Source organism: Microchirus variegatus (assembly GCF_963457635.1).
Source record: "Microchirus variegatus genome assembly, chromosome: 6".
Classification (NCBI taxonomy): domain Eukaryota; kingdom Metazoa; phylum Chordata; class Actinopteri; order Pleuronectiformes; family Soleidae; genus Microchirus; species Microchirus variegatus.
This window is the reverse complement of record NC_139807.1, coordinates 5,701,333-5,716,713: the sequence shown is the minus strand read 5'-3', so window position 1 is coordinate 5,716,713 and position 15,381 is coordinate 5,701,333. Positions and strand designations below refer to the sequence as shown.

The 15,381-nt window shown below is 42.4% G+C and overlaps 1 protein-coding gene across 2 annotated transcripts in view; it reads left to right on the top strand.

Moving 5' to 3' along the window:
• The window catches only part of atp8a1 (ATPase phospholipid transporting 8A1), a 92,106-nt gene that overhangs the window by 58,514 nt on the left and 18,211 nt on the right, over window positions 1–15,381 (top strand). For both annotated transcript variants that reach the window (XM_083891713.1, XM_083891712.1), the window contains exons 25-30: window positions 207–379; window positions 2,079–2,262; window positions 4,170–4,280; window positions 9,636–9,710; window positions 10,994–11,116; window positions 15,129–15,207. In XM_083891713.1, the coding sequence (XP_083747839.1) occupies window positions 207–379; window positions 2,079–2,262; window positions 4,170–4,280; window positions 9,636–9,710; window positions 10,994–11,116; window positions 15,129–15,207 (745 nt within the window). The remainder of the gene's footprint in view (window positions 1–206; window positions 380–2,078; window positions 2,263–4,169; window positions 4,281–9,635; window positions 9,711–10,993; window positions 11,117–15,128; window positions 15,208–15,381) is intronic.

Below are 15,381 nucleotides of genomic sequence, written 5' to 3'. Positions count from 1 at the left end.
AGATCACGTAGGAGCTCAAACTATGATTTTCTGTGTAGAGATGAATTAACTTATACTAGTTAAAAGTCCACCTCTAACATTATACATAATAATAACACTACATATCTCATTAAGTCATCCAAGTATAAGATTATGGGTTGGAAATTTTAATGACCCATCACACAAGTCATTTTAAAATTTAACTAATGTTTTTTATTATCACACAGGGAACAAGGGAATTACTCAGCCACCACTGTGGAATGCTGGGAGATGCCCTCTACAAGGAAAACGACTTTGCTCTCATTATCGACGGAAAGACTCTCAAATACGCGCTCACGTTCGGAGTGCGACAGTACTTCCTGGACCTGGCCCTCTCCTGTAAAGCTGTCATATGCTGCAGGTAAGATTTACCCCTGAAAAATCAAAATAAACTTGAAGTAATGATGGGAGAATGATGTAAATAGTAAATCATTGTCCTTTATACATCTCAAGAGCCCAATCTGAAGTCATCTAATTGCTCATTTTGAGAAACTATTCAACCCATAACCTGAGTAGTTTCATTTTAAAGTGATACTAAACCGAAAAGCAGCAAAACCTCAGCAATGTTCAACATTTTGGGGACTTTAATTAAATCATAAAAGCTTTATGGTTGAACTATAATGCCTTTGTTACAAAGGTCAACTATTACATTTATGGAAATAGTTGGTGAAAAGTTGGGAAGGTTATGAATTTCAAATGGCAAGTTTCAACATTATGAGGGAAGACTGTTGACTTGCCCAGGCCACATAAATAACGAGAGGTACTTACTCAAGCAACCGTGAAGGGGCCTGGGGCCAGGAGTCAGGACTCAGCACCGTGTTGTTTTCAGACTCGCAGCAAACCCTCAGGTGCCACACCACGACACGAAATGAAATGAAATGCCTTTGCCCTGAGCACACATGACGGACACTGAGAGACGAACAGTTCCACAGCCAAAGACGGACATGCAGTTTACAACATTGTCTCTGGGGACAGTCTGTACTGTACACTCCTCCCAATTTAGTGGACAAAGAGGAGGCTCCCCCCCGTGTGTGGGAGGCCAGGCCTCATGCTTTTACTCTCTGTAGCTCCTTTAATGTTCGTGTTTTTTTTTCATTCCCATAAAAATCACTGTGAAGATTTCAGCTCAACTGTTTACACGGGATGTAATTTAATATAATCTGGTGTTTACATGCACGGGTGCGTTTAATTAAAAAAGGCCGAGTTGAATGCACAAGCGATGACGTTTGTCACGTTTTCATTTTAGTGGGTGCTGTCGCTCTTCATTGCCTCATGCTGAGTTTTTTAAGATTATGTGTGATAAACAGTCTCTGCATAAGATTCAGCTTGTAAACTTCCCATAAATCATATATTGTACATTTATACTCTGGATTTTGTTAGGAAAAGGTTAGAAATTCTACTTAATAATAATCTAAATATGAAGCTCCAAGTGCTACATGTGCTACAGCCACTACATAATGACTGGGTCTGCCTCAGAAAAGTCTTATGGTTTCCTGAGAGGAGGCAAAAACAGGGGGAAGTCGTCTCCCAGACTATGACAAGTCGTTTTTCTGGGAGCATTTCCCAGTTCACACAGCTCACTCCTTGTCACCGTCAACTCTGAACTCTACATGGCACATAGACATTCATTCCCTTTAATAGGACACTCCTAAATCATGATGTGTGCAGCCTGTTGTGTTTAGTTAAATGGAAACCACCTGTGTTGAAGGTTTTCATCCCGGCATTGTAAAACGGTGGATCCTTTTGGTGAGTCCGTGTCCTGGATTGGGAATGAGGATGAGGAAGGAGTCCTAGCAACTGTGTAACTGGTGATGCGCACAAACATGTGTAACCTCATGTACAATTATCATTCTCCCTGAGAGATGATACAAGTATGAGACCGCCGTCGGTGTGCCTAAAGCTGTCTCAAAAACTGACCAAGGACCCTACAGAGTGCTGTACGTGCAGAGATCGCACATTCGTTCATGCATTCATTCAACACGGAGACTCGATATCACTGACTGTATTACTAGTTTGATAACTTGATTAAGTTCCTGCATGTTACTCCTCCCCCTTTTCAGAGTATCCCCCCTTCAGAAGTCAGAGGTGGTGGAGATGGTCAAGAAGCAAGTGAAGGTGATCACGCTGGCCATCGGCGACGGCGCCAATGACGTGGGAATGATCCAGACGGCTCACGTCGGAGTGGGAATCTCGGGCAACGAGGGCCTGCAGGCGGCAAACTCCTCCGACTACTCTATTGCCCAGGTGAGCAAGACGGGAGGTCCTTTCAATAACCAGGTTTTTGGGCTAATGTAATGTTTAAAGCATTATTCAGAGGGCAACAGACCTTTTCTTTTTCACACAGCAACAGAGATGTATGTATTGTTTGAATGCAATAGAATGCAAGGGGATAGTGTTTTTTTCCACCCTGAAATGCGGTTTCCAAAAATAGAGTTTTAGGGCTCCCTAAAGGCTGCTTCCGTGTGGATAAAAAGCAGATTCTGTACTAGCTTTTGCAGATTCTACTAAACTCATTCTTGTGTGTATGGGCCTTAAATCTGATTTAAAAAAAATGATCAGATGATGTTTATTTGCCAAAATCCAGATTGCACCAGTCGTCGTCAGTCCTGTGACTGACATCTCAAGTGTAAATACGTGATTATGTGTCAGTGATACGTTGGCAAATTGTTCCGAGTAACAAAAGATCTTATGTCTGCCAGGCTATTAGCTTGTACAGTGAAGGAGTAACACCTGTAAAACAAGCATCTGCTGACACCCAACTCCTATTATAACTATACAGGTTTATATCCCGACAAAATGCTACTTCAGTACATTATGTCCCGGTAACCAGTTTGTCTGAAATTCTGTAGTGTTATACTGTAATGAGATACTGGTAAACAACAACTTGTACACTTGTCACGCTTCTTCACCGCACGCCACTCACTCAGTGCAGCATTTTTTCTTACAGCCGCAGGGTTTTTTGAATAAAGGAAACCAATACTGGACTAGAACATGGTCCACTCTCCGTTCTGCAGCATGCAATTACCATTCAGGAGACTTAGATTTGTCTTAAGTGCCCCCTTCAATTCACATGACATGAAGAATATGCATGTCTTTCAAAGACAAACAAGTGGCCTCTTATAATCCATTTAAGCCGTGTCCCTATATCAAATTAAATTACACCTCCAGACTCGCAGTTGTGTTTTCCATACGTTTCGGCGTAACGGTACATTAACTGTAATTTGCAAGGCTGCAAACTGAAATCAATCCTCAGAAGGTGTGTAACATTCCCATACATGGTTTTAGATGCTGAAAACCAGATGAGCTCAATGCTGTTGGAGAATATTCGAGAGCTCGTTTCTTAGATTCTGTATAAGAAAGGTTGGAATTATCTGTCGAAGCGAGAGGTCAGTACAGAGACTCTGGGCTGAGGCACCTCTGCTGTCCATCTGTCATCAGCTCTGGTCAGTGTTAACTGATGTTTGAACTAAGCGCTCGAAAGGGTCAGAGAGATGCGGTGCTGCCACTGTGCTTTCATTTTTAGGAAATAATACTGCAGTGCTACTGAGAAACAAGCTGAGTCCAAAAAATGCAAGTTTGATTCTACACGCTCTATCTCCTACGCCACATCAAGAGATTATTTTGAGAGCTTTTCCTTTTGTCACATGATAAAAGTATTGGATGTAGATTGCGTGCTTTTGTTTTATCAAGTCTCTGACAACCAAGATGAAGAGCTTACTGTACAGCGACTCCGCTGCAATCACACTTATCAGCCTGAAATTGCACCGAGTTCACCACAGGCACTAAATGGTGCTGTAATTATAAAGCAATTTAACTATTATTCAAAGCCCTTAGAGACAAGTACCACCATATGAACTCCCTTTATTTTCGGCAGCTCAAAGCTTGGGTCTTACGATCCTTGAGTCGAAAATCTCTGGAATGTGTTAGTGAAAGCTTTGGCCACAAAGCCTCATCAGTCTTTAAACGCTCTGCTGAGGAATGACCAAATACTGTTTGCTGGCTTTAATCTTGAAGTGCCTGCAACTGCTTTAGTGTTCAAGCGCTGATCTCTGATTATGAGAAAGCCATTAGTGAGTGTACTGTACACAGACGTGGATTATTCATTCATCTTGTCCTTTTTTCTTTTTCTTTTTTACTTTCCTCCCACACAGTTCAAATACTTGAAGAATCTGCTGCTCGTCCACGGGGCGTGGAATTACAACCGCGTCGCAAAGTGCATCCTGTACTGCTTCTACAAGAACATTGTCCTCTATATCATTGAGGTAACTCTCACACAGTGTGTTTTTTTTTTAAAGATTGTTGAGTTTTTCATGAGTGACCGGCCTCTCACATTACCTTCCACATTGTCCATCTCCTGGGTGAGTGGTTTGAGATTTGACATGCGTGGACAGAATGTACCCAGAGAGAGAAGCCTGTTTTTAGGAAATCAGCCAGTTATTTAACCCAAAAAACTCATCTGAATGACAATTAAAAGTTAAATACGATACTGTTCAAAGGTTTGGGGTCACCAATACAATTTTCTTGTGTTTTCCATTAAAACACACACTTTTATTCATCAAAAGAGTTGCAAAATTATAGTCAAGACATTGACAAGACTGTTTTCAGCTGTTTTAACATAATAGCACAAGGGTTTTCAAGGGTTTTCTAATGGGCCTCTATACACCTATAACTTTTTATTCCATTAAAAACCAGACGTTTGCAGCTAGAATAGTCACATTAACAATGTATAGAGTGTACTTCTGATTAATTTCATGTTATATTCATTGAAAAAAAAGTGTTTTTCCTTCAAAAATAAGGACATTTCTAAGTGACCCCAAACTTTTGAACAGTTATTTTCCATTTATTTCATTGCAATTCAATGTTTTTCTGCTCAAGATTTCAAATGTGTTAAGCTCTCATGAATGAATAGATTTTGGGCAATTTTTACTGATGTATTTTATTATCAGTAGACGAGTGCCCCTCTCTGTAGGCATCTAACGTCACTCTCTGCATATCAATGGTGTGTTGGTGTGCGGTGGGTACGATGGCATTTGACAGACACCAGACCCATCCCTGATTGCCGGTTCAGAGCTTTGACTAAGACTGATCTGACAGGTTAAGTGCTTCCTATCAGCGGCAGCTTTATCACTGGGAGTGCTCAGATGTTTTTTGAACCACCGACCGTGCCCCTTTCTCTAACGCGGAACCAGAAACTTTGGTTTCTGCGTCCTCAAAGCCTCTACATCCGCCGCTGCCACTGCTGCGTATGAGGAAGCTTTCCCTTCAGACACGTTTGCTGCTATGACTAATATTTAGTTTAACAGGGTTTTACCACAACCTGCCCAGGGTGTAACCTGCCTCGCACTCCCGTGTCAGCTGGAATTGACTCCAGCTGCGGTGAAGAAAGTGGAGAGATGGAGGGATAAACCCAATTTCCAAGGTGTCTTAAGGTGGACTTAGTGTTGGCTGCGTATTTCAGTTACAGTATAAGTCCTGTACATTTTATGTGTTCATAATTGTTCTTCAGATTCTGGAAGCTGTTTAAATTAAATAAAAACTATACACGCAAACACGGAACATAACGTAACACAAGTGGAAAGAACAAAAGACAAATAAATCACTTGCTTTTCTCTGTGTCCAACATCCACAGAGAGCAAACGATGTTCAGGAAGCACTTCCTCTGTGTTCCCTCTGTGAAAAGAGGACAATGTGGAGAGATGTAGTGGCAGCAGAGGGTCAACCACATGTTTTTAAAATATCATCACCACATAACCTGTCGAGGATATATGACCACTTAGAATTCTCTTTTGTCCATCGTCTTTCTGTCACACTTGACCTCTGATCCCCTTTTCTCGTCCTCATTCTACTTGATACGCCATGGATAATCAGTCGACTACCTTTTTACATTCCAGCGTGTCTGCTCCTGCCTTATAGTGACCTTAAGTGAAAAAAGGCGGTTGGTGTCTGTCCAGGTTATAACTGCCATTGTAGGCACTGCAGCTTTTTGATCATTTCCCATGTTAAAATACCTTTTATATATCCCACGTTCAAAATATAATTGAATTTGCACCAAATTACATTTTCTCTTGGCAAACCTCTTGAGTTCACTAAAAATTCTAAAAGACGTGACGACGATTTAAGACGACGTCTGCCTTTTTCATTCTCTTCTCTGCCCTTTATGTGAACATGTGCTGCAGACGCATCAAAACCTGGTTACAAATTCCTTTCCATGTGTCTTAAGATCCTCTTTGAAATACACCAGGTCCCTTTTCAAAGCAGGTCCTTTTCCTACAAGTGGAACTTAACATCTATAGTTCTGTCTTCAGGGCAAGCTTCTGTGTCTAGCACACTTTTTGTTACTCTCTGAAAACATAACCCATAAACCCCCCTCCATGCTCAGTCCTTCGGGGGATCTAAGGGATTCAATAGGACATTTTTCCCTCTGTTTGGCTGCTTCAATATTTCAAATGTCCCCGTTTTGTTAGACCCTGACATGTAACACACCAGCAACCCCAGGGTACGGGTAAAAGCTACATTTGTTCCACTAATAGGTTTACTTTTGTGCTTGCATGTTTTTCTCATCGACTCTTGGGTTACCTTGCACAAGAATTTTACCTTTTTTTGTTCACAGAACCATTGTCAGCAACAGTGTGTGTGTGTCACAGTCTGAATGCCGGGACTGGGAGCCTGTGTTTAAGCCTCTTTTCATCTCCATCTTTTTCCACTAGGTCTTTGGTTCCTCTTGAGAGACATAGAGTAGGAGGGTAAAGGATTCCCCAGCTATTATAGGAGAAGTGAATGTGAGCACAGCTCGGCATGGAACAGTTGTGATAATTCTGGATTTCCTGTGCCTCACACCGGGTTAATTTTAATTCAGACAGTAAGGTTTTAACCCCAGTCGATGACTGACTGGCAGCTGGTGGTGCTTTACAGTGTTTCTTTTGGCTTCCCCGACAATAGTGACTATATTTGACGTTCTTATAGCTAATCACCTCAGCATGATGTCCTGTGCAATGGAAAAAGAAAGTTTAAATGCTAAAAAAGCTGGTGTACAATGTCGTTCTCTGTGTTTGGAAACGCTAAGCAGAATACAGCGTTTTCAACTTTGTTATAAATCATGCTGTGAACCAAAGAACTGAATTCAACCACATTAAAGAAAAGAGAACTTCCCAAATCAATCCATAGCAACACGATTCAAATGAGCTCTCCAGCTGGCCAGTCATGTTTGACAGACACATTGCCAGGCTGCTGCAGAGGGGCCTGATGGACAAGTGGCATTTATGAGGCAATTACATGAAAGCTCATTCAGCGTGGCTCAGAGCAAAGCTTGCCGATGAGAATCGTCCCTGAATGAAACCTCAGAGGCCGTGCGTGGCATTGTAAGACGGCTTGTGTTTTTGTCGATCAACATATTCCCAGCATATTTTTCAGCTCCTTCTTTATTATGTCTTTGCTTTATTCTCCGCTAGCTTTGTGGATGAATTCCATTAGCAATTCTGCAATGTTAAGCTTAAGCGTATCAGGGTTCACATTGTTGGCTACGAATGGCATGCACCCCCCCATCCTAATGCCACAGCCACTTCTTAACTTGATGGAGCAGCCTTGGAATCAATGATTTTGTGATTCACTGATGAATATGCAAAAAAGGCCTTCTTATCGGCGAGCCACTGCCCAATCCCTCTTTTCTTGGCTCCCGCTCTCCTCCATTACTGGTTTTCATGATGTGCAGTCGGGGAGAGAGGCCAGCCACACCCCTCTGCTGAGTGGCACTCAATGAGGAGAAGAAGAAAAAAAGGGGGAAGAAAAAATCCTGCCTGGTACTTCCCCTAATGAGCAAATCAATGCATCTGTCCCTCAAGAGATGGGAGAATGAAGAAAGAGAGTGAAGCTATTGGGAGCCCAAGGACCAGGCCAAAACACTTACACAGAAGCAGTTACCACATGCTATGAATAGGAACCCTTTTTAACTGGGCACAACAATATATCAGCCCAGAGCCTCTCATTGAGCAGAGCTGTAATTAATTCAGCAGTTTGACCTACCCGCTAGCCGCTCATTACCAATGCTTGAGCCACATTAATAGTTGAACCTGCCTCATGGCTTGGGCTCCTTCTACACATAACCCATAGCAACTGCATCTGAATGTATTTCTCAACAAGCCAAGACCCAAAACATCCAAAACTATTATCATACTGCCAATAGATGTACCGTCCACCTTCTGATTCTCATGACTGGGCCACATGGTCCATCCATCCCATGTGAATTTGAAAATGCCCCCCCACCCCCTGCTCAATAATATAAAAGAAACAACATCATGGTTGAGTGCACCTGATGGAGTGTAGGTTGGTCTCTGATTGGTGGGTGTCACAGGGAGGGGATGTGAGGGGCAGGGTTTAGGGGCGCATTCATAAACACAGGCCTCCTATAGGCACCCACCCTCTCCTCCTTGACTGAGGGAGGGGGGGTGGTTGGCAGACATTGTTTTTCATACATATGCTGATAAGTTTTAATCGGAAATGCTATTAGCAGATTGGTAGTGGTCGTTTAGACTCTTTACAGAGGTGGCCCTTAAATAGGCTTTGTCCCAGTCTGAGAATTTGTAGCGGTCCATGTCTACATAATGAAATGAAATTAAGCAAACTAATGCTCAGTAGGACATAATAGCCATAATACACACCCATGATGTTCTCTAGACAGATTTGCTGTGAGCGAGAACTAGTTCTGAACCAAAAGTGTCAGAGATAAAACAATGGCCAGGGATATTTATGATCTGCAAGCACTTTTCATATTGTTCATGCAATTTGGCTGCAGGACGTGTCAGACTATTTTATTTATGTTCCAGTTTTATCCATTAGATATACAGTAACTCATTCAGACTACCTGGCTTCTGCCCATCTCAGAGGCAATATTTTGTTCAGATTAGTATGACTAAACAAGATATAGTGATAAGCCTCATCTCCACCCAGCATATGGCTTACATTACCTCCGTCTCCCTTTGCTGACACGATATATCAAAGTATCCATCATTCAGAGTCCCACAGGCCCGACGGCCCCTATAACTAACCTTCTCTGTCACCCACATGTCTTCAGGTAGATCATTAAGGGAAACAGTGGGCTTGATAAATGTTTGTAAGTAATCCTACTATAAATCCAGGGGACAATTTTGCATCACAGAGGTGACATCTGAAGATCTTGAAAATTCCCACTGTCGCCAATATTTCCTTCGTTTTGCCTTCTGCGTCTCTCCTCGAGTTGAAACTGGACAGCACTTCAAACAAACGCACATAATTATAAGGATAATCAAGTTGTTGTTCTTCACATTGACAGAAAACATTTGTTTTTCCCTCCCCATTTTTACCAAAGTATCTATTATAGCAAGATGCATCGCCTTTGCAATAATATATTAGCAGGAGCTGTTTCGCTCTCTGATTAGTTTGTACAAGACTGATAGATCCTGCTGTTGTGAGACAGTGAAGAATTGAGTGTGACTGAATAATTGAGGGTTAGTCTGTAGACAGTGTTGGTTTTTTTTCTCAAATCAGATAATGGTAACCAGTCTTATTCAAGAAAGTGATATGACCTTTTTTTCCCAGGCCTGTTATTACGGTTTCTTAATTCTTGTATTTTTTGTCTCCCTCAGATCTGGTTCGCGTTTGTCAATGGCTTCTCTGGTCAGATTCTTTTTGAACGCTGGTGTATCGGCTTGTACAACGTGGTGAGTGTTATTAAAATGTGTTTTCATAAGAGTCCATTGTACCCCTGTCATTCGTTGACGCAGCATTCATTTGCCAAGTGACCCCAACTTTAAAAGAAAACCCTAACGAATATGAAATCAACATCCTGAAAAAAAGGTTCTCCTTTATTTATGACCTGTTGTCAAGTCCTTATTCCCTCTGTGCTCGGAACTATGCGCTAAATGTGAAAGAACAACAGCGTAGCTTGCCCCAAAGAGTGTAGTTAGCATGGGCAGCTAAGTTTGAATGATAAAAAAAACAAGAAGCCTGGAAAAGCAACTGTGCTGGCTGCTGATACAGGGCGTCCCACAGGGCTCTATTATGGGACCACTCCTAATGAAGCCATATTTCATCTGTCGTGAACTTAATAGAACAGAAAAATATGCGTCTGCATGTCTGATCTTTCCACCACACAGTGAAGCCCACAAGGAGTTGATATGTGGTTTTAAACAGTTTGTTAAAATCAACTCAATTGACCAAACTAAATCAAATAAGAGAAGTGTGAAGTGACGTTACCCCATATTCCCACATGCAATTTATGGTGGAGGCGTCCTGTTAAGTCAGAAGGACATTTCCACAGTCATTCATTTCATAATAAAACACCACCTTAAAGAACCAGCGCTGCTTTGGGGGTGGTTTCGCTTGTACCTCATCCAAAAACGGTGAATTCCTCTGGATCAGTGGGAGTCTGTGGAAGCCAGTGGGCTGAATCCTCCCCTCAATGGAGATCTTCCTTGGTCTGGCTCTGAATGAGGAAGGAGCCCACTCAAGCATGTCCTGTGGCCCACTGGTCCTGTAGACTAAGGCTTGCAGACTCCCACTCCAGATGGGCCCACAGGGAACTCACACCAACTGACCCACTGAGCCTCCCCCCCCCCAGCCACACAATACCACCGCTGCTCTCTCGGCAGCTGCAACACAAAACAACATTACAACACCACTTAGAAATTACACTTCAGCAGGCTTAAATACCTGCTTCTCAGTCGAGAGTATCGCAGATGTTCATCGGAGATGGGTTTTGCATATGAACGGACGTGAAGCATGACAAATCAAAATAAGTAACCCTGTAGGGTTTTAAGGTCAGTGGTTGCGAGTGAAGTAAAAACACAAGACGGGAACAAGTGGAAAAACGAAATGAAATGTACACTGTGATAGAGACGCATGAATGCACACGCGCAGATAAACATACATATATGTTTACAATTTCATTTTGTTGACATTTATATTGAAAACTAAAAGGATGTTGTTGTTTTTCCTCTTGTAGCTCTTCACTGCTCTGCCTCCACTCACTCTGGGGATATTTGAGCGCTCGTGCAGGAAAGAGAACATGTTGAAATACCCAGAACTCTACAAAACCTCCCAGAATGCCATGGGGTTTAATACCAAGGTAACGCAAGTCTGTATATGCATGCATGCTACCATTTCACACGCTGTAGACTCGACTTCTATACTATTACGTGTCAGTTTTATGTATATTTTCCAGTTTCTGTTTTGTCCTTGTTTCTTCAAATCTAGTGCAGTATTACAAGCAAATGCCCCTCGGGTTGTAGGAACCTAGTTATCTATTTCTGTCGCCATGGCCTGTATTTTTCTGTTTACAAACTGTATATCATTTCACCACCTCTGGAAGAAGATTTTATAATCAAACTCTAAAAGGTGAATATGAGTACCAGCTGCTTTGGGAGTTTTCATAAAACTCAGGGCATCAAGTTTCAGAAAACACTCACAAAATAGGTTATTTTCCATTGTATTAATAAAAATTGAGAAATCATTTTGTGCTCTGCCACACACACACTCAAGAAAGGTCAAATGTTCCAGCTATTATAACCAATTAACATCACGTTAATGACACAAGTCGCTGTCATGTTGATGCCAGTGACTGATGTGTCTCTTGTTTCAGTGACCTGGCAGCTGTAGTCAGGAGGTCTCCACTTCTAGGTTTGGTTTGGCCTGGTTTGACCTATTCCGTCTGCTTGTGGAGACTATTTGTTAGCTTTCTCCTGCTGGTAATAAAGATGTCGCCTCCTTTTTCCACGCAGAGCCAGGGACTCCTGGACCCACCTCTTAGGCGTGGTGACCTGGTTAGCACTGCATGGAGATGGATTAAAGACAGATTGGCCATGGCGCTCAGGGGCAGGGAAGGTCAGATAGGCTGGGGGGGATGCAGCAGAAATAATCGAAGAAAAGGGAGAACAGCGAGAGTGTGTGCTGTCATTGTGTGACGGCATTTGTTGCGGGAAATTATACAATTTGTTTAAGTGGGAAAGTTGGTTGTTCTCCGAGCGAGACTGTCAGATAGAGTTTAACCCACACGAGATCAGACCGAGTGACAGTCCAGTTCCTTGAGATTCCACTCCAAAGTGACAGGCGTCGGTTTCCAGATCAACCAAAAACAATGAAAGTTGAAAGTTTATTAGTCACAGGAGTCAAACTTTCCTTATCCTAATTGTACGTGTCACAATGTCGGATCAATTATTAGGTAAATATGTGAAAAATGATTTAATTCTCAGGCACTGGCATCTCATATTATGGGAATCTGAAGCCTCTCTTTTGTTATGTGTAATAGTAAACTGAATTTCTGTGGGATTTGATTGTTATCCGAGCAAATCGTTTAATTTAAACATAATCACCGTGGGCTGTAGAAAATCACAACAGACATTTTGCTTATTTTTTTCCACGTTTTATCGACGTTATAGACGAGGGAAATTGGTAGATTAATCTCTGATAATAAAAAATAATCTCAGCCCTCTGGATATATCAATAACTGTTTTATTAACGATAAAAATGTGGTAGAACAAGCCTGTGCCAGTGCTAATAAAAAAAAAAATGAATTGCAGATTGTGGAATGTGAATCCATGAAAAATGCTGACAGCTGATATGCTGTACCAAAAGTGCTAATGGTTTGTGCATACAAAACATTTTTTGAAGTGCTGATTGTATCAGGTGTTTTACTTATTCCAGTACAGACACTACAGAGAAGATTAGAGACATTTATCCTCCCAACTGCTTATTTAATCATCCAACCTTTTGGCAGAACTCAGCTTAAGGTGCGCTTTCTCCTCATTAACCTTTTCCAGAACACAATTATTGCCAAAAAAGGGTCACAAAACTATGCGTTTGATATTTAGAAGAAAATTAATCTCAATTTTGTTTGGGCCACGTTTTCCAAGACCCATAAATGATGACTCGGCCAGGTCAGCAGGTTGTTTTTGCTGGCTTGTTCCGACACTTTTCCCGAGATATTTTCCTTGCAGCTGGCCTGAGGCGAGGCGAGAAAATCCAGCAGGAATTTGGCCCCTCAAAGCCTGTCTTTCTGCACGCCTGGCTCTTTTGTACACAACAGATACTGTCTTTGTGAATTAAAGCTGTTTGTGTTGAGGTGAGAGGAAGGGAGTGACCGAGGGTTGTTAGAAACAGAGGGCGTGGCTTCAACAGTCGCTTTACTTTTAATTACAGATTCCCGACACTTAAGTCACTCGTCAATACAGTCGTTTACCCTCAATCAACTCTTTATTTCTTTATCTTTCGTTCTCTTCTTCCCGTTTTGCAAAAACGATGCAGGAGAGGGGGTTGGGCAGCACTGGAAGTAGTTGGCTCGATATTAATTACTGGCTTTCATGCGTTTCTTCTTCTTTTTTTTTTTTTTCTTCCTCTTTTGGCAATTAGGACTTCCTCAAAGAGCTGAATCTTTACAGGACAGTCTGGGCATTCATTCGGATGGGATCCTTAGCAACTCGCTGGGATACACGGGGGGGAAAAAAAGAAAGAGAGCAGGGTGGCTGCAAGGGTGAAAGGGAGGATCCCACTGTGACAAATGATTATGAACATTTATTGATTTCATTAGCATTCATTATTGTGGAGGGAAACTTGATGTCTGGGGAAGGGGGAGGCTGATAGAGAGCTGAGCCTGTCAGTGGGAGGCTAATTGGCATAAATGTGCGATTGTTACATTAGTGATAATTAAGTTCACATTTGAGTTAGAGGTTTGCTTTGGGAAACCCCTCAGTCAGTGTATTGGGCTTTGTGTACACAGTGAAGGGGGTGAGGTAATCCTTGGTGAGGGGGGGGGGGGTGGGGTTGGTTGGTGGCTGCAGCAGGACTTTGTTTGGTCTGTAGTGAAGGTGAGGAGGTCGTGCCACTGAGGCCAGGCCTATATTATAAAGGCTCACAGACTGAATTAAGAGTTTTTTTCTCTTCCACCGTAGTCTGCCTTGCTTTCCCCTTTACTCAACTGTTTCCTTTCCTGGCAGGATACCTGCATAAACCACGCATAAAGAGAAACTACATTAAGTTCTCGCTTGACACGGTGTCCACTTGGTCTTAAATAAGTCATGTTTTATGTTTTAGTGGCAGGCTTTTAAAGTTGGTGAAAAGGGGTGTTTTAATTGGGGGAGAAAAAAAACATGCCTTCAAAATTGTCATCTGCCAAGATTCAGTGATTAAAAGAGTCTGGAAATTAAAATAGTAATGTTTTTCAGCTCTCAGAGTTAACACCAGCGTCTGGGTCAGCACTGAGGAGGAAAAGGGAGCACAAATGTGAAGTGGTTTTTGGCAGAATAGATTTCACGGCTCTTTCATGCTACATCGCCCATTAGTGTTTTATTTGGCTTAGCTGTTGCATAATGTAAATTTGAAACAAGGTGCTTTTTTGGAGTTTGGGAGTATTGATTTAAACAACACGTCAAAAAGTCTGCATGCTTTTATACACTGGCCCAAGCAGACTGTGTTTCACGGCACCTTTTTCCAAGCCTGGAATAATTAACATAAAAACACTTTAATCTCTGTCAGACCTGTCAGTCTCCGTGTGTGTGTTTCTAGACTGATTTCTGCTTGTTTAATCTCTCCTGTCATTTATTTCTAGACCAGTTAGAATTCTCACTTGAAAGCAGCGAGGCTTAATGAAATGTAACGAGAGAAAACCCACACTGCCAGCGCATACTGTATAATGTTCTCGTTCTCAAGGTGAGGACTTGTATTTCGCAGTTTCCTGCGCTCATTTATTTAAATGATTCTCCTAAATACAGTTTTATATTCCCCCCAAAAAATAGACAGACACCGTGGACTAGGCTTTCACTGCTCTTACACACAGTCGGCAGCCTCTCTCTCTCCCCACATAACACACACAGAGGATATACAACGTGTCTGTCAGCGGGGTGGCCATTCAGCGAGGAGGCCCCAACAAAACCGCCACTTAGCCTAGCACTGGGATGGCACAAAGGGCCCAGGTCAGGGGTCACTTGGAAGACTGGAGCTCCCCACACCCTATTTAATGCCTTTTTTCTCTCCGTCTCTCCTTCTCCCTTGGAATCCCCTGCCACCACCCACCCCTTTCCCCCTCTCCTGCTCCTTATGCCTCCTTCCCCTCCATCCTTCGCCACTCCTTTTTTTTTTTCTCGCAGGTCTTCTGGGCCCATTGTCTGAACGGCCTCTTCCACTCCGTCATTCTCTTCTGGTTCCCCCTTCAAGCCTTCCGGCATGGTAAGTGTCTCCCAGAGACTCCTCGACGGGGCTCTCAGTTGGATGAAGAGGGAAGACAGTCAAATACACATACTTTGTCTTAATTAGTTCTCTCTTCAGCCGTCCCAGTCATGAATTGCAAACATGTGTGCGTTGCTCTCCGACAAGAGCGACGCACACTAACAAGCGTGTTTT